The 20,176-nt window shown below is 46.4% G+C and overlaps 1 protein-coding gene across 8 annotated transcripts in view; it reads left to right on the top strand.

Moving 5' to 3' along the window:
* Positions 1-20,176, top strand: part of LOC147115504 (mediator of RNA polymerase II transcription subunit 12-like protein) — a 637,745-nt gene that overhangs the window by 534,529 nt on the left and 83,040 nt on the right. For all 8 annotated transcript variants that reach the window (XM_085989804.1, XM_085989800.1, XM_085989802.1 and 5 more), the window contains 3 exons: positions 7,865-8,026; positions 10,864-11,226; positions 13,048-13,207. In XM_085989804.1, the coding sequence (XP_085845930.1) occupies positions 7,865-8,026; positions 10,864-11,226; positions 13,048-13,207 (685 nt within the window). The remainder of the gene's footprint in view (positions 1-7,864; positions 8,027-10,863; positions 11,227-13,047; positions 13,208-20,176) is intronic.

The raw sequence follows: 20,176 nt of genomic DNA, 5'->3' as shown, positions 1-20,176 counted from the left end.
GGGTGTATTCTACAGGTCGCCAACTAGTGGGAAGGATATAGAGGAGCAAATTTGCAGGGAAATTACAGAGAGGTGTAAGAACTATAGAGTAGTGATGTGGGGGACTTCAACTATCCTAATATAGACTGGGGTAGTAATAGTGTAAAGGGCAGAGAGGGGCAAGAATTTCTGAGGTGTGTTCAGGAGAACTTTCTTGATCAGTACGTTTCCAGCCCAACGAGGAAGGAGGCACTGCTGGATCTGGTTCTGGGGAATGAGGCGGGTCAAGTAGAGCAAGTGTCAGTAGAGGAACACTTGGGTAACAGTGATCACAGTATCATAAGGTTTAGACTAGCTATGGAAAAGGACAGGGAGCAATCGACAGTAAAATTACCTAATTGGAGGAAAGCCAACTTCAGTGGGTTGAGAATGGATCTGGCCCAAGTAAATTGGAATCAAAGATTGACAGGCAAAACTGTAATCGAACAATGGGCTGCCTTTAAAGAGGAGATGGTTCGGATACAGTCGAGGTACATTCCCATGAGGCGGAAATGTAGGGCAACCAAAGCCAGAGCTCCCTGGATGACGAAAGAGATAGAGCGTAAGATGAAGCAGAAAAAGATGTCGGATAACAGACGTCGGGTTGAGAGTACAAGTGAGAACCATGCTGAATATAGAAAGTTCAGAGGGGAAGTGAAAAAGAAAATAAGAGGGGCAAAGTGAGAGTATGAGAATAGATTGGCAGCTAACATAAAAGGGAATTCAAAAGTCGTCTTTAGGCATATAAATAATAAACGGGTAGTAAGAGGAGGGGTGTGGCCGATTAGGGACCAAAATGGAGACCTATGCATGGAGGCAGAGGGCATGACTAAATGAGTAATTTGCATCTGTCTTTACCAAGGAAGATGATGTTGCAAAAGTCATAATGAAAGAGGAGCTAGTTGAGATACTGGATGGGATAAAAATTGATAACGGAGGAGGTACAGTACTAGAAAGGCTGGCTGTACTTAAAGTAGATAAGTCACCAGGACCGGATGGGATGCATCCTAGGATGCTGAGGGAAGTAAAGGTGGAAATTGCGGAGGTACTGGCCATAATCTTCCAATCCTCCTTAGATACGGCGGTGGTGCCAGAGGACTGGGGAATTGCAAATGTTACGCCCTTTTTCAAAAAGGGGTGTAAAGATAAACCCAGCAACTACAGGCCAGTTAGTTTAACCTCGGTAGTGGGGAAGCTTTTAGAAACGATAATCCGGGATAAAATTAACAGTCACTTGGACAAGCACGGATTGATTAAGGAAAGCCAGCACGGATTTGTTAAAGGCAAATCGTGTTTAACTAACTTGATCGAGTTTTTTGATGAGGTAACAGAGAGGGTTGATGTGGTGTACATGGACTACCAAAAGGCGTTTGATAAAGTGCCACATAATAGACTTGCCAGAAACGTTGAAGCCCATGGAATAAAAGGGACAGTGGCAGCATGGATACAAAATTGGCTAAGTGACAGGAAACAGAGAGTAGTGGTGAATGGTTGTTTTTTGGACTGGAGGAAGGTATACAATGGTGTTCCCCAGGGGTTGTTACTAGGACCACTGCTTTTCTTGATGTATATCAATGACTTAGACTTGGGTGTACAGGGCACAATTTCAAAATTTGCAGATGACACAAACTTGGAAGTATAGTGAACAGTGAGGGGGATAGTGACAGACTTCAAGAGGACATAGACAGGCTGGTGGAATGGGCGGACACGTGGCAGATGAAATTTAACGCAGAAAAGTGTGAATTGATACATTTTGGTAGGAAGAATGAGGAGAGGCAATAAAAACTAAAGGATACTATCCTAAAGGGGGTGAATGACCAGAGAGACCTGGGGGTATATGTGCACAAATCATTGAAGGCAGCAGGGCAGGTTGAGAAAGCGGTTAAAAAAGCATACAGCTTCATAAATAGAGGCATAGAGTACAAAAGCAAGGGAGTTATGATGAACCTTTATCAAACACTGGTTCTGCCTCAACTGGAGTATTGTGTCCAATTCTGGGCACCGCACTTTAGGAAGGATGTGAAGACCTTAGAGAGGATGCAGAAAAGATTTACAAGAATGAGTCGAAGGATGAGGGACTTCAGTTACGTGGATAGACTGGAGAAGCTAGGGTTGTTCTCCTTAGAGCAGAGAAGGTTGAGAGGAGATTTGATAGAAGTTTTCAAAATCATGAGGGGTCTAGACAGAGTAGATAGAGAGAAACTGTTCCCATTGGTGGAAGGGACAGGAACCAGAGGACACAGATTTAAGGTGATTGGCAGAAGAACCAAAGGCGACATGAGGAAAAACTTCTTTACGCAGCGAGTGGTTAGGATCTGGAATGCACTGCCTGAGAGTGTGGTGAAGGCAGACTCAATCCTGGGTTTCAAAAGGGAGTTGGATAAATACCTGAAGGAAAAACATTTGCAGGGCTACGGGGAAAGGGCGGGGGAGTGGGACTAGCTGAAGTGCTCTTGCAGAGAGCCGGCACGGGCTTGACAGCCAAATAGCCTTCTGTGTTGTACCCATTCTATGATTCTAAGGCACTGTATAAATACAAGTTGTTATATGTGAGCACTGTGCCCCGTTCTGGTCACCAGGGTACATTGAAGTGCTGGAGGCAGTGCAAAGAAGAGCCATGTGGTTGATCTCTTGTCTCGGAGGTCTGAGGAAAGGCTGGAGAAACTTGGGCTTTTGCGCGTTTAAAGAAAGTGACTCCGAGGCGATCTTATATAAGATCGCCTCCTGACTCCCCAAAGCCTTTCCACAAGTAAGGAGTGTGATGGAATACTCTCCACTTGCCTGGATGAGTGCAGCTCCAACAACACGCAGGAAGCTCGACACCATCCAGGACAAAGCAGCTCACTTGATTGGCACCCCATCCACCACCTTAAACATTCACTTCCTCCACCACTGGTGCACCGTGTCTGCAGTGTGTACCATCTACAAGATGCACTGCAGCAACTCGCCAAGGCTTCTTCAGCAGCACCTCCCAAACCCGCGACCTCTTCCACCTAGAAGGACAAGGGCAGCAGGCGCATGGGAACACCACCACCTCCAACCTCCCTCCAAGTCACACACCATCTTGACTTGGAAGTATATCGCCGATCCTTCATCGTGGCTGGGTCAAAATCCTGGAACTCCCTCCCTAACAGCACTGTGGGAGTACTTTCACCACACGGACTGCAGCGGTTCAAGAAGGTGGCTCACCACCACCTTCTCAAGGGCAATTAGGGATGGGCAATAAATGCTGGCCTTGCGAGCGATGCCCACATCCCATATACGAAAAAAAAGATAGAAAATGGTACTGAGTACAAGATAGTAAACTGTACAGAATAGGTAAATATGGAATGTTGCTACTAGTAAATTAATAGTAGGGCAGGGGACACTGGTTCAAACGAGTAAAAATCAGATTTAGGAGCAATACTAAATTTCTTAACACAAAAAGTGACCAACACATGGAATGGATCCCCAGCGGCACAGTGGAAGTAAAAACCCTGGAATCATTTCAGGAAAAACAAGGTGCTGCAATGGAAGGCGTTTAGGGGCTTTCTGGATGGAAGTACTGAGTCAACTAGCTTCTTCACTTGTGATCTTTTTTGATACATAAATTGAGTGACCATTTAGAGAGGGGGGGTGGTGGTGGTGGAATGCAAAATACTACAGATGCTGGATATCTGAACTATAAACCGAAAATGCTGGGAACACTCAGCAGGTCTGACAGCACCTGTGAAGAGAGAAACGTAGGTTTAATGTTACAGGTCGATGGCCTTTCGTCAGGCCATCGAAAGGTTAACCCTACGTTTCCCTCTGCACAGATGCTGCCTGACCTGCTGAGTGTTTCCAGCATTTTTTTTTTTTTTTTAACTTGGAGAGGAAATTGTTCATTAATGCTTTAAAGTTTTTGAGCTGGGATACATACATCTGTAATCAGAATTTATGATTAAGTACTGACGGGAACATACTTATCGCATTACGATTCTATAAGTACTTTAGTTCTGGCTGGCTTTGAGGATTTCAAGCCTCGTGTATATGTTGACTATTGAGTTGAACAAGTCCACATTGACTTGGCTGTTATGAAAACCCACCCGCACATGCCCTCAGCAAAATGTGCCACCATTTAAATCTATCCTAGAAGTTTGTCCTTTGACTTCTAAGACCGGGGTTTGAATCCACTCCAAACAAATTCAGTACAAAGCCTCCTTTTTCAAACAGCTGTTAATATGCTGAGTGAAATTTATTTGGCCAGTTTCAGTCAAGTTCCCTGTAAGCACAGGACATACCTCAAAATTGGCGCATAAAATACTACACTGGCCAAATTAAAGAGAGGAACGTTTAGAAAACTATTGCACAGCGCTTACAGGTTCTTAGTAAATGCATTATTAGACTGCCCCAAGGTACTGTACATGGTTTCAGTGTAGCTGTCTGAGCATTGAGTGTGTGTGCATGATTCTCCCAGATGTCTGTCTGGCTACAAGACCATGTGTACACATCGGTAGTTTCTAATGCGGCTTCGTGAACTTTGAACTTTTATTCAGTTGCAAATTTTAAGCCATTGAGTAATGGAAATATGACATTTTGAAGCGAACATACCACTTTTTCATTGCTCCATAACATCTCTTCTCCAGCTGAGAGAGAGTACAGTGGACTTGTGTGCTAGGTTGCTGCCAACGCCTTCTCTGGAACTGGGTTCTTGGAGCATGTTCTGGAAGAACTCACTCCCTGAACGGCCCTCTCTCTTCTCCACTTGATACCTTCTGACATCCTAATTGAGACCCAGGAATACACGTTTTGCAGAAGTGCGGGTGTGCAGTTCTTAGTCCCAGTGCACTGCCTCAAGTTAATAGTGTTTTTTAAAATATTTCTCTACGATACATAGAGAAAAACTCCCGTTTGTTCAAGTGGTTTACAAAAATGTATTGCGAAGATCAGGGGTCACCAGTTATATTCAGCCAAGGTGCATTTACCAAGGACATAACTGTGACGGGCATTATTATTTCAACAACTATCTTCCTTTCATTTCTATCAATGTGGCAGCAGTTATGAGAATCTTTTCTCGCACCCAGAGAGCAGGCTCAATTCTGACTGATAACACTGTCATTCCTGGCTCACATCTGCTCATGGGCTGCAGGGAGCCATGATTGAACAGTCAAAAGCAAAGGAGAAGTGCGGACAGGAGGAAGATTGACGGACAGGTCTGTGCTCCCACCAACCAGTGCCCCAAAGCCCTGCATGGCCCATATAACATGGTTCAGGGACTATGGTCCATTATTTGAGGGCCGTAGCTGTAGCATCTTATTTGCACAAACAGATCAGCATTCAGTGGTTGTCAGTCGCTCCTGCAAGCAGTCTGCGCATCTTACGTTTATGGGAGTTGACTCACTCTGCCCTATCTCTACTTGCATGATAGCAGAACCGGGGGGTATTACCATAATACTCCCTTGTGACCTGTATTCATGTCTTTTGTGTTTGTACTTCTTCAATCTCCCCAAAGGCAGATCGAGCAAACTGTTGAGACTAGGCCTGATACTAATCGATAATCTGCTTTACTTGACAATAAGGTGAACATACAGAGAAACAGTTATAATCAAAACTCATTTATTGCACTCCACTCCACTTCCAGTACGTAAATCAAATAATGAACACGCCACAATGGTGGACTGTCTTATTTGTACTCTCAGAATTATCTAATTTCTTTGCAATTACTGGCATTAGGAAAGTGAACCCCTGGATTTTAACCTTTGGCCCAGTCAGAACCTTCTCTCCCTGCCGTCTTCTGTTTTCCAACCAGCCTGGTCCCCATGTCAGCTTTCCGTCCAACTGACTACCTCTCCCAACTAAAAGTGGAACCACCAGCATAACTTGACCATTTTTTTTCAATTCACGGGATGTGGGCGTCGCTGGCGAGGCCAGCCTTTATTGCCCATCCCTAATTGCCCTCGAGAAGGTGGTGGTGAGAGTGATGAGCCACCTTATACAACTGAGTGGCTTGCTAGGCCATTTCAGAGGGCAGTTAAGAGTTGACCACATTGCTGTGGGTCTGGAGTCACATAGAGGCCAGACCGGGTAAGGACGGCAGATTTCCTTCCCTAAAGGACATTAGTGAACCAGATGGGTTTTTAGCGACAATCAGATAGTTTCATGATCGCCATTACTGATTTATTTAATTAACTGAATTTAAATTCCCCAGCTGCCATGACGGGATTTGAACTCATGGGGTAGATTTTCCCGAACCTGTCGGGAAGAAGGCGGGACTTCCCCTTTCGGGTTTTTGACCCGCCTACTTCGAAGTCCGGCCAATCCGCGCGATTTTCCCTTGATTGACCTTGTTGAGCCCGCCCAGCAGGCTCAGCAGGCCAATTAAGGGCCACCTGGCAACAGGTGACGTCACAGACTGAAATTTCATCTGTCAAGAGTTTTTGACAGATGAAATATCAGTGTTTCACAGCTGTTTGAAGCTGCCAAACACTGACAGTCTGCGTTCTACCATGAGTCATTCTGCACAGACTCAGTTAGAACTCTCACCGGCACACAAAGCTGAAGGCTGTCACTTTTTACAGATCGCAGCCGTTCAGCTTTAAGTACCGGCTGAGTGATGCGCTCCCGACGGCTACAGGAAGAAAGGCTGTGAAGGTAAGTACAGGTAAGTAAAAGTTCTTTACACACTTTAGACACACCAAACACACTTACCTTTACACTCATGCACCCATCACTCACCTGAGCGCCAACATCGCAACCCCTCCAACTCCTTCAACCCGACGGCCCGCCTGCTCTAACCTGGCATGGTTTGGAGCTGTCGGGGAAACCCACACGAAAACTAATGTATATACCTTTAAGGGGGGGAACTATGTTTTACAGCTCATGTATACTGCAGTACCGGCAGTGACCACACCTGTATATAGCACTGAGTAGTAATCTGTACAGATCAGTTGCAGTGTGAGCCACGTTGAGTAAACACCTGTTGTACCGTTCTCCACAGTCTGTGTCTTATTATACACGGACGCAACAAAACTCCTCAAAATAGGGATTAGGCTAAAAACTGCCTGTTAACTACCTGTTAACAGGCAGTTAATTGGCACTAATCCCTTCCTGCCTGGTTTCAGCGGGTCCCAGTGCGGGGCGGGTACCCACCGCCCCCGAAACTTACGTGGGGCAGGGTTTTGGGCAGGATGGTGTCGGGACCCCCAAATTTGGGATTCCCCGCCCCCCCCATACACGCCTGAAACCCCGCCTGACGGCTCCATGAAAATCTAGCCCCATATCGCCGGATCATTAGTCCAGGCCTCTGGATTACTAGTCCAGTAACATAACCACTATGCCACCGTACCCCTAAATGCTGCCTGCTGAATTCAGATAAACAGAGCTGTCGCGGTAGCAAAGAATACGAATGATTACCAGAATGTTAAACTTTCCTTCATTGTCTTCAGCTTGCTGGTTTCACACGCCATGTTTGAACCTTAATTTACTTCTCCCAGCCCTGCTGTCCTGTAAAGTTAATCTCTTACGAGCTAAGTCTACCTCAAGAGATACGTTACACCAAGGTCTCCTTGTGGTGGCACAGCCAGAAATCCTTAAACTTGACACCTGCTCAGCACCACCTGAGAGCTCGCTCGCTCCCACCATAAGTAAGGTGCAGATCACACTGTCTATCTCCATGTGGCCACTCATTCCATGAATTTGAGCTGGGCATGATCGGATCTCTTGTTACTACTATAAAGGTCTACATTGAGTACAGCAACAGCTTGAGGGGACCGTAGGCCAGTCACCTCTTCTCGCTTGAAGCTATGTGATACATCTTTTACAATAGCTCCCAAGTGGCACATTATGGCCTCTAACGTGATTTTCTTTCTTTTCCTTTTTCTGCCAGAAAGAACTTGGTGATAAACATTCAGAAAGCATCGACAAAGTGCGTCAGCTGCTGCCGCTGCCAAAGCAAACCTGTGATGTCATTACCTGTGAGCCAATGGGATCTTTGATTGATACGAAAGGCAACAAAATAGCGGGATTTGACTCCATAGACAAAAAACAGGCAGGTATTGTGTGACGAGAGTAGAGTCATCAGCTTGGTCCAAGGTTATGCCATTGTTTCTCACATCTTTTAAGGGATGTCACTGATCCAATGGCATCTCTACTCTGAAACCTCTCTTATGCGTACAGTTCTTCGGAGAAGAGCAGGGGATTGTATTGAATGGCAGGGCAGGCTGGAAGGGCCAAATGGCCGACTCCTGCACCTATTGCTTATGTTCTTGGGGCAGTAATTCCTCCCCAAACGCGTGAGTACGGAAGTGGTACTCGTGCGTCTGGCCGGAGGAAATGCCGGTTTTCAGCATGCACAGCGCATGCGCTGAAAACCGGCATTTCCTCTCCTCCAACCCAAGAGGTGAAGAGGCTAGCGCGTGCGCTGTAGGGGGCAGCGCGTGCGTCTTGGATTTCCTCTGTTTTGGGGGATTTGCGCATGTGTAAAGGCCTCCAGTCTTTATACTTGTAAAAAGCACACGTAAGTATTTATTTTTACAGGTAAGTGGTGTTTTAGTGCAATTTAGAATTTTTTTTCCCACAGGTTTATTATTTTAAAGGATCTACAATAAGGTAAGTTTAGTTTTAGACCCTTTTTATTAAAAATTTATTTTTTTCAAAAAAAAAAATTTATTGTTTAAATTATTTTTTTTAAACTTATTTACACTTAATTTAATGATTGGGATTTTTTTTTAATTTTATTTAAAGTTTAAGTAGTGTTTTGGGGTGCAGTACTTCTCATGAGTTTGACAGTTCTTACACTCAAACTTATGAATGAAGTTTCCCCTCCCCTGATTGGCTGAACAGTGCTCACCTGATCCCAGCCGGCACATCGCACTAACTACGCCGTTGGGTCAGGTTAGCACAGCGCGCCGACATCAGAACCGGGCCACTGACAGGAAATCCACTGCGGGCCAGGTTTCAGATGTCGGCGCGCCGGGTAAGTGCACATCGGGGGCTTGCACGCGCGGCAAGCCCCCCGCCCTTATGATTTCTCCCTAGTGTCCTGGCCAACGCATATCCCTCAACCAACACCACTGGAACAGATTATCTGGTCATTACATAGAAGATAGGAGCAGGAGTAGGCCATTCGGCCCCTCGAGCCTGCTCTGCCATTCAATGCGATCATGGCTGATCATCCAAATTCAGTACCCTGTCCCTGCTTTCTCCTCCTATCCCTTGATCACATGGGTTCGGGTGGATGCACAGTGATAGAAGATTTGAGGTTAGGATCAGATCAGCCATGATCTTATTGAATGGTGAAGCAGGCTCGAGGGGCCGATTGGCCTACTCCTGCTCCTATTTCTTATGCTCTTATGATCCCTTTAGCCTTAAGAAATATATCTAACTCCTTGAATATATTTAATGAATTGGCCTCAACGGCCTTCTGTGGTAGAGAATTCCACAGGTTCACCACTCTCTGGGTGAAGAAATTCCTCCTCATCTCTGTCCTAAATGGCTTACCCCTTACCCTTAGACTGTGACCCCTGGTTCTGGACTCCCCCACCATTGGGAACACCCTTCCATTGCTGATTGCAATTATCTCATTGCTGTTTGTGCTACCTTGCTGTGCGCAAATTGGTTGTCGCGTTTCCTACATTACAACAGTGACTGCACTCCAAAAAGTGCTACATTGGCTGTAAAGCACTTTGGGACGTCCTGGGGTTGTGAAAGGCGCTATATAAATGCAAGGCTTTCTTTTCTTACCTTGGCTGACATGGCAGATCCTCCCTGCAGATGATGATGATATTATCAGACTAACTCTTACTCTGGTATTCATGTGTCCATTATTTTATTGCAGGTGTTAACTTGTTTATTTTAAATGGGTTAATCTCTACATTAAAATAGCAGAGATGGGAATGTCCTACAAACATGCTGTCGCCAGCAGTAACTTCCAGGCGCATCTCTTGCAGCAGGAACTTTGATACAGAAAGGAACTTTGTAGTTAAGGGCATATCAACGATAAAACTGAGATTAACTGTACGTATAAACATTTATCTGTGGCGGTACATGGAGAAAATCTGGCTAAGAATCATCGAAATTTGCGGCACAGAAGGAGGCCATTCGGTCTTTAATATTTATTTACTTGCCAATTTACTCTGCTATTTTTCTCCCCACATCTCCTGAAGATGTCGATTCCTTGCCAGAGGTGCAGTTACATGGACGCCAGATGCCCTCCAGTACCTCGCCCATGTTTGAGTCTCGATAGTCGGTGTTGTAGGGCTATTCAACCATGGGAAGGTATCACAATCACCCTGCTCTTACCTGAAGGTCCACACATGCAATTCCAGCATAGGTCATAGGAATTTCATAGCACACAAGGAGGCCGTTCAGCTCATCACATCTGCGCTCTCTATAAGTGCTAGCTCTCGCTATAAGCGCTACCCATTTAATTCAAATTCCTAGCCTGGATGATTTTTCACTCTTTAGGCCAAGGTCGCACAGGCTAATTGTAGCACCCACGCCGCTATCAGCCAACTTATCAACAGCTGGGGTTGAACCTCAGACTTTCCTGGTGTGTATGGGTCAATGGGTAAACCTGCTGAGCCATTATAGGTAAATGTCTTTATCGCTGATGGGAAACTCTGTGGATAAGTGTCTCTCTTTGATGGTCCAGGGAGGAATTTTGTGGATAAGGACCTCTCAGTGACAGTACAGGATAGAACTCCACATGTTGGTAACTGTAATCACAAATCTACATCCTACCATTTCAGAGCATGTTTTCACCTTAAACAGCTCTGATGTCCCAATATCCACTCTGTCTATGTAAGTACTGTATTGTAATGTCATATATTAACTGACACTGCTTCATGTTTTAATCTAAATGGCAATCCATGCTCTATGCTCTAGGGTCTCCAGGTGTCTACAAAACAGAAGGTCAACCCTTGGGATTTATTTGAGGGACACAAGAATCCGGCTCCACTTTCCTGGGCCTGGTTTGGTACAGTGCGCGTTGATCGGAAAGTTATCAAGTATGAAGATCAACATCATCTTCTCTTGTATCACACGCATCCGAAGCCGAAACCAAGAAGCTACTACCTGGAGCCTTTGCCACTGCCTCCAGAGGATGAAGAGGAGCCCCCCACACCAGTCTCTCTGGATTCTGAGAAGAAGCCAATTGAAATCGCTGATCAAAACAAAAACACTCAGGAGGAGGAGAAAAAAACCAAGAACAGGAAAAGGAAGCCAAAATCTTCAGCGGCAAGAACAGATGTAAGGTCCATCTTGTTCAATGTTGCCAATCCCATGCCCTTTCCTTTCTGTCTGCGCTTATGTTGCAATTGAGATAAACCTCAGCATCCCATTCATTTTTTTTTTTTAAAACCTGTCGCTCTATTGATAGATTTTCGTTCGGCAAGGGTTATAGAACCAAGGCGGGTAGATGAAGTTAAGATACAGATCAGCTATTTTAAAAAAAAAATTGTTCCTGGGATGTGGGCGTCGCTGGCAAGGCCAGCATTTATTGCCCATCCCTAATTGCCCTTGAGAAGGTGGTGGTGAGCCGCCCCCTTGAACCGCTGCAGTCCGTGCGGTGAAGGTACTCCCATTGTACTGTTAGGGAGGGAGTTCCAGGATTTTGACCCAGCGACAATGAAGGAACGGCGATATATTTCCAAGTGTGACTTGGAGGGGATCTCGGATGTGGTGGTGTTCCCATGCGCCTGCTGCCCTTGTCCTTCTAGGTGGAAGAGGTCGTGGGTTTGGGAGGTGCTGTTGAAGAAGCCTTGGTGAGTTGCTGTAGTACATCTTGTAGATGGTACACACTGCAGTCACGGTGCGCCGGTGATGGAGGGAATGAATGTTTAAGGTGGTGGATGGGGCGCCAATCAAGCCATGATCTAATTGAATGGCGGAGCAGGCTCAAGGGGCTGAATGGCCTAATCCTGTTCCTATGTTCTTTCCTGCATCAGTCTTGAAAATTTAATTTGACCCAGTAGCCACAGTCTTTTGGAGGAGAAAATTCCAGACTTCTCCTGCCTTTTGTATGGAAAAAGTGCGTCCTGATTTCACCCCTGAAAGGCCTAGCTCTAATTTTTAGATCGTACCCTCTTGTTCTGGATTCCTGCACCGGAAGAAAAAGCTTCTCTGTATCTACCTATCGTATCTTTTTCATCATTTTAGACATCTCAGTAAAATCACCCCCAGCCTTCTAAGCTCAGGGGAATACAGGCTAAGTTTATGCAACCTGTCCTCATAACTTGAGCCTTGAAGGCGTGGTACCATTCTGGCGTATGTGTGCTGTAACCTCTAGTCCAGTATGTCCTTCCTGAGGTGCAGTGAACCCCAAACTGAACATAGTACGTACTCCCGATGGGTCTGGCCAACTGAAGCATCACTTTCTCCCCTTTGTATTACAGCCCCCCTTCAGATAAAGGCCAACGTTCCATTTTAGCCTTTTTGGTTACTTTTTGTACCTGTGGACTAGCTTTTAGTGATTTTTGTACCTGGACACCCAAATCTCTTTGCTCCTCCACAGTTCCTAGTCTCTCGCCATTAAGAAAATATTCTGATTTGTCTTTCTTGGATCCAATGTGGATGACTTCACACTTCCCCACATTGAGCTCTTATCTGCCACAATTGTGCCCACTCACTTAATCTATCGATGCCACTTTGTACTTCCCATCTACCCAACTCAGTGTGCCTGCTAACTTAGTGCCATCTACAAACTGGGATGCACAACTCTCTAATCCTTCATCCACGTCATTGATAATACATGGTGAAAAGTGCCTGCATTGGGTGCAGTTTTCATAACTGATGGGTGGGCTGGAGCCCACACTTGCTGCATTCACTAGAATCCCAGATCATGATGTTTGCTACACGCGCCGAGTTACAGACCCGCCACTTGCTACATTGTCCAGGTTCCAAATCCCAGTGGTTACTCGGTTTGGTACTCAGCGCAGGAATTTGCTGGGCATTGTAAGGACAAATCTGTGTCCACCCATTTTATAGCACGATGCTGATCAAACATCAGTGTGCTGTGTCACCTTGCTGTCAACAAATATTCTCATTAACGCCAGTCTCTTTCTGATGCAGGACTATCCACAAAACAGTGCTTACCGAGTGCCTCCAAATTACACGCCAATGTCTTCACAGATGATGCACCATCCCCAGGCAGCACCTTCGTGGGGCTACAACCTCATGGGCCAGCCGCAGCAGACAGGGTTCTACTTTCAGAACCAACCGCTTCCACCAGGTAAGCACAGAGACACGGAGGCTGATGAGTGGTTGGCACATACATAGTTGCTGCACGACAATTCTTGGTGTAAAGGTCTTGCTGGTTATAAATTAACCCCTCCCCTCCCCTTTCAGTATTCTGAAGGGACCGCTCCCTCTGCGACACCCCCTCCCCTTCCCACGGCACCTTCCCGTGCAAGCGCAGGAGATACAACACCTGCCCTTTTACCTCCTCCCTTCCCACCGTCCAGGGCCCCAAACACTCCTTCCAGGTGAAACAGCGATTTACTTGTACTTCTTGCAATCTAGTATACTGTATTCGCTGCTCACGATGTGGTCTTCTCTACACTGGGGAGACCAAACGCAGATTTGGTGACCGTTTTGCGGAACACCTCTGATCAGTCCACAAGCGTCCGAGCTTCCGGTCGCCTGTCACTTTAATTCTCCGCTCCACTTCCACTCTGATCTCTCTGCCCTCAGCCTCTTACACTGTTCCAACGAAGCCCAACGTAAGGTCGAAGAAGAGCACCTCATCTTTCGATTAGGCACTTTACAGCCTTCTGAACTCAACACAGAGTTCAACATTTTCAGACCATAACCTCTGCACCTATTTTTTCAGATGGCAGCTGTTGATGATTCTCCCATTCCCATTTACACCACTACTTGACTCAGCTTTTGTTTCTTCACTTGTCCCATTGCCATCTCCTTTTGCTTTCTACAATTATACCTTTTGTCATTTAATCTCTCCTGCCTTCCACCCTATCACAGACCTTCCCTTTTGTTCTTTCCTCCCCTCCCCCCCCTTTCCCTGCCCCTGCACTTGCTTAAAAATCTGTTACATCTCTAACTTTTTCCAGTTCTGACGAAGGGTCATCAACCTGAAACGTTAACTCTGTTTCTCTCTCCACGGATGCTGCCTGACCTGCTGAGTATTTCCAGCATTTTCTGTTTTTATTTTATATTAAATGAAAACAATTCTTGCGAATACAGTGGCTACAGTGAAATCGCACTGTTGTAGAAGTGACAATTTGATCACCCGCACAATCCCCTTTTGGTAACCGAATGTTAATGTGTTGATGTCCTACCACTTGTGGCACAGTGCATTCATTCCTCCCTGCTCTCTGTGTGCACATGGTTTTCTCTGGGGGGGAAAATTCAGTTGGTTGCGCCTTAAGAGGACGCTAAGTGGGGCGCAAACCAACTAGCGCCCGGGTGCGGCACTGCCCACCTCCCGCCAAATTCAGCGGGAGCTTAGTGGTGGCGCTAACTGTTAGCGCTGCGCCGCTGGCGATGACATCATCGGTGTGCGCAACGCCCTGCTCACGCCCCGGCCGCGATCTTCAGGAGCGCCCCCTGATTTACCGCCGGACGCTATGTCCGACAGGGTCAGGGTGGCGTACCTGCGGCCGGGGAGGCGCAAATTAAAGGCGAGGTGCGGGGCGGCCATTTTTGTTGTTGGCCGCCTGCCAGCACCTGCCTGCGCTCCCGTCCCCGGCCCCCTGAACTCCACCCCCGCGGAGTGCCAGCTGCGCTCCAAGAGCCCGGCACTTCTCTTGGGTGCCGGGCTCTTTTGCCTGCACTCCCGATCCCCGGGGGCTCAGCTGGGCCACAGATCGCGCTGCACAAGGCCCCTCCCCTTTAAGAAGGGGAGGAAGGCCTGCAATACCGCAGCGTGACGTGCTGCAGCGTGTGGCGCTGCGGCACGTAGCGCCACGATATTCACTCGCAGCGCCCCAAGAGGGAGGCGGGGCGCCTCCAGTAGTGCCCTGCTTCGCTTTGGGCCGCAACCGACCAATTTCCGGCGTGGGGGTGCTAATTTTTCCGGGTTAGCCCTCCGGCGAAGTTAGCGCCCCGAACGGGGCTATACTGAATTTCTCCCCCTCTATCTCTCTCTGTCGCTCTCAATCAATGGGGGTGGAGCATGGCAAGTAGACATTAGAGAGGCAGGATTCAGTAGAAGTGTCAGTTCAAGTTTGTGTGCACCAAGATCAGTGCTAGGTCTATATGTGAAGGATAAAGAAAGACTGCAGAGACCTGAGCTCTTGGTCTTAAAAGGAGGTGACTGAGATGGGATGTTACAGATGTACATAGGATAGTAAATGGTATAGAAAGGGTAAAATTGGAACGCTAATTCCAAGTATTCCACGTGAGTAGAGCAAGGAGGCAGAAGTTCAAACTGCTAAAAGGTAAGTTGAAGACCAATGGTAGAAAGTTCCTCCTCACACGAAAATTAGGGTTACCAACGCTGGTTGGATGTATTTTTGGAGATTTCATCACCTGACCTCCTGCCTCCAACCGCCCCGCCCGATCTCACAGCCTTTTCCCCTATCGCCAATATTTTTTTAGAACTAATAAATGAAAATGTTCAAAGAAATTGGGGGAAAAAAAACTCCTTGTGATTTTTCCCTTGGGTTGCTCACAGCAGTGTCCAGGAGATTGGTATTCCAGGAGGGTGGTAGAAGTTTGGAACTCTCTTCCGCAAACGGCAATTGACGCGAGGTCAATTGTTAATTTTAAATCTGAGCTTGATGGATTTTTGTTAACCATAGGTATTAAGGGATATGAGCCATAGGCGGGTATATGGAGTTCGATCGCAGATCAGCCATGACCTCATTGAATGGCAGACCAGGCTCGAGGGGCTGAATGGCCTCCTCCTTTCCCAATGTTCTTAAAGATTAATCTTTAAGTCCTGGAGATTCCAGGGCAACCCTGGAGGGTTGGCAACCCTACACAAACGTTGATCAGTGTTTGGAATCGATTTCTGGACAGTGTAGTGGAGAACATAAGAACATAAGAAATAGGAGCAGGAGTAGGCCAATCGGCCCCTCGAGCCTGCTCCACCATTCAATAAGATCATGGCTGATCTGATCCTAACCTCAAATCTACTATCACTCTACATCCCTCCCGAACCCATGTGATCTCCCGGGAGAGGCGAAAAACCAGATAAAAAACCCAATGACCAATTTGGGAGGAAAAAATCTGGGAAATTCCTCTCCGACCCATCTAGGCGATCGAAACTCGTCCAGGAGATCACTGTCCCTATATTTTCTACAGTACTTATCTTCTGTAAAAGGTGATCTCCACCCCAGCCAGGAACAGGAATAGAACCATTTCCTGAAATCTAACACATAATTAGAACACAAGAAGTAGGAGCAGAACCAGGCTACACGGCCCCTGGGCCCGCTCCGTTACCCACAGGGCCATGACCGTTCCGAACATAGACTCATGTCCAATTTCCTGCCCGCTCCCTGTAACCCTTAATTCCCTTTACTTCTAAGAAACTGTCTATTTCTGTTTTAAATTTATTTAATGATGTAGCTTCCACAGCTTTCTGGGGCAGCAAATTCCACAGACCTACTACCCTCTGAGTGAAGAAGTTTCTCCTCATCTCAGTTTTGAAAGAGCAGCCCCTTATTCTAAGATTATGCCCCCTAGCTCTAGTTTCACCCATCATTGGGAACATCCTCACCACATCCACCCGATCAAGCCCCTTCACAATCTTATATGTTTCAAGAAGATCGCCTCTCATTCTTCTGAACTCCAATGAGTAGAGTCCCAATCTACTCAACCTCTCCTCATATGTCCATCCCCTCATCCCCGGAATTAACCGAGTGAACCTTCTTTGTACTGACTCGAGAGCAAGTATGTCTTTTCTTAAGTATGGACACCAAAACTGTATGCAGTATTCCAGGTGTGGTCTCACCAATACCTTGTACAACTGCAACAATACCTCCCTGTTTTTATATTCTATCCCCCTAGCAATAAAAGCCAACATTCCATTGGCCTTCTTGATCACTTGCTGCACCTGCATACTAACTTTTTGAGTTTCGTGCACCAGGACCCCCAGATCCCTTTGTACTACAGTACTTTCCAGTTTCTTGCCATTAAGATAATAACTTGCTCTATGATTTTTCCTGCCGAAATGCATAACCTCACACTTTCCAGTATTGTATTCCATCTGCCAAATCTCTGCCCACTTACTTAGCCTGTCTATGTCCCTTTGCAGGTTTTTTATGTCCTCCTCACTCACTACTTTCCTTCCCATCTTTGTATCATCTTTGATATGTTACACTCGGTCCCCTCCTCCAAATCATTAATATAGATTGTAAAGAGTTGGGGACCCAGCACTGACCCCTGCGGAACACCAGTAGTTACTGATTGCCAGTCTGAGAGCGAACCATTTATCCCAACTCTCTGCTTTCTGTTAGATAGCCAATCCTCCACCCATGCCAGAATATTACCCCCAATCCCATGATTTTTTATCTTGAGCAATAATCTTTTGTGTGGCACCTTGTCAAATGCCTTTTGGAAGTCTAAATACACTACGTCCACTGGTTCCCCTTTATCCACCCTGTATGTTACTTCCTCAAAGTTATTTCCTCAAAGAAGAGGCAGTTAAAAACTGGTCATTTAAAAGATATTTGATGTAGTGCAGGTTTACCTAGCTGGATGAGTTGAGATCGTCTGAATGGCCTTCCTCCTATGCATCTATCTTGGAAAGGAAGAAAGAAAAACTTTCACGACCACCGGATGTCCCAAAGCACTTTATAGACAATAAAGCACTTTTTTTTCTGAAGTGTAGTCACTGTTGTAATGTAGGAAACGCGGTAGCCAATTTGCGCACAGCAAGCTCCCACAAACAGCAATATGATAATGGCCACATAATCTGTTTTTGTACTGATGTTGATTGAGGGATAAATATTGGCCCTAGGACCCCGAGGATAACTCCCCTGCTCTTCTTCGAAATAGTGCCGTGGGATCTTTTACGCCCACCTGGGAGAGCAGAGGGCACCTCCGACAGTGCCGCACTCCCTCAGCACTGCACTGGGAGCGTCAGCCTAGATTTTTGTGCTCAAGTCTCTGGTGTGAGACTTGAACCCCACAACCTTCTGACTCAGAGGCGAGAGCGCTACCCAGGGAGCCACAGTTGTCCCGGCAAGCAGGAAACCCCTCCATTTTGCAAGAGGGAATAGGGAATAAAAAGAAAGATTTTCATTTCTATAGTGCCTTTTGATGCGCTATCAATTACTCATAAAAGACTGAGAGTTAAGAGAGTAACTAAAGGCTTTTATTAACAAAAGAATGAAGGTCTGCCTCGAGTGGTCGACCGGTCCAGAAATACAAAGGGCTGGGGAGCAGTCACCTTTATACTAGGACTTGTGGGAGGAGTCAGCCGAGGCATGTCCAGGCATGTACACAGTGGAATACAAACAGTGGTTTACCACACCTTTCACATCCACCGGATGTCCCAGAGCGCTTTACAGCCAATGAAGTACTTTTGAAGTGTAGTCACTGTTGTAGCGTGGGAAATGGATCAGATCCTTGTACAGGAAAGCTATTTTAAAAGCTGGGAAATGGAAACGTATTCTATGTGCTCATATTCTGCAATACGCAATAGAAGTCCTTGTTTTTATTCTGGGAATCAGCAACAGCTGCACACTGTTTGACAAACACTTTATAATGATGGTACCCCCTTAATACAAGTCTAACCAGTCTGACATTCAACGGCATTACCATTGCCAAATCCCCCACCATCAACATCCTGGGGGTCACCATTGACCAGAAACTTAACTGGACCAAGCACATAAATACTGTGGCAACAAGAGCAGGTCAGAGGCTAGGTATTCCACGGCGAGTGTCTCACCTCCTGACTCCCCAGAGCCTTTCCACCATCTACAAGGCACAAGTCAGGAGTGTGATGGAATACTCTCCACTTGCCTGGATGAGTGCAGCTCCAACAACACTCAAGAAGCTCGACACCATCCAGGACAAAGCAGCCCACTTGATTGGCACCCCATCCACCACCTTAAACATTCACTCCCTCCACCACCGGTGCACCGTGGCTGCAGTGTGTACCATCTACAAGATGCACTGCAGCAACTCGCCAAGGCTTCTTCGGCAGCACCTCCCAAACACACAACCTCTTCCACCTAGAAGGACAAGGGCAGCAGGTGCATGGGAACACCACCACCTCCAAGTTCCCCTCCAAGTCACACACCATCCTGACCTGGAAATATATCGGCCGTTCCTTCATCGTCGCTGGGTCGAAATCCTGGAACTCCCTCCCCAACAGCACTGTGGGAGCACCTTCACCACACGGACTGCAGCGGTTCATGAAGGCAGCTCACCACCACCTTCTCAAGGGCAACTAGGGATGGGCAATAAATGCTGGCCATACCAGCAATGCCCACATCCCATAAGCAAATTTAAAAAAACTTGTACCATTATTTGTAGGAAATGAAGTAGCTCAGTAGTCACAATGTGTAATTAGCTGACACAGATCAAATAAAAAGATGGTTTCAGCTTACAATAAAAGCAGGCTACTCATGTGGCCAGCTTGATTTTTCATCTCTGGGACACGGATTGGAATCCAATCCCAGCTGAAGGTTTGAAAGTCAATTGGTGTGAGCTTAATGCAGTCTGAGCAAAGTGGGTGAGTGCCCGAAAGACAAAATGAACCATTTTTGAGGACAAGCTAGGAGGCTCAGTGATGCTTCTTCACAGAGCCTCAAGAATAAGTTTCCGCACACTATGGAATACAGATTCAATAGTAGCCTTCAAAGGGGGAATTGGATAAATACCTGAAGGAGAAAAAATTGCAGGGATATGGGGAAAGAGCCGGGGAGTGGGACTAACTGGATTGCTCTTCGAAAGAGTCGGCGCAGACTCGATGGGTCGAATGGCCTCCTCCTGTGCTGTCCTAGTCTATGATTCTATGATGGAAGTTTGAGGATTTGAATTCAGTTTTTTTTTAAATCTGGAAGTAAAAAGCTGGTATCAGTAAGAGTGACCATGAAGCTGTCAAATTGTGATTAAAAACACATGCAAGATTTTTAATTGCATTTATTATATGCGCATTGATGGAGTTTACCGTTGTATCGCATTGTCATAAAAAGCCAACTGGTTCACGAATGCCCTCTAGGGAAGGAAAGCTGCTACACTTACTCGGTCTGGCCCATATGTGACTCCAGTCCCAGACCAACGAGGT

This window comes from Somniosus microcephalus, chromosome 6 (assembly GCF_052327205.1).
Source record: "Somniosus microcephalus isolate GS21.2 chromosome 6, FLI_Smic_1.0, whole genome shotgun sequence".
Lineage (NCBI taxonomy): Eukaryota > Metazoa > Chordata > Chondrichthyes > Squaliformes > Somniosidae > Somniosus > Somniosus microcephalus.
Note: the sequence above shows the minus strand (reverse complement) of the source record. Positions and strands in the feature narration are given on the sequence as shown.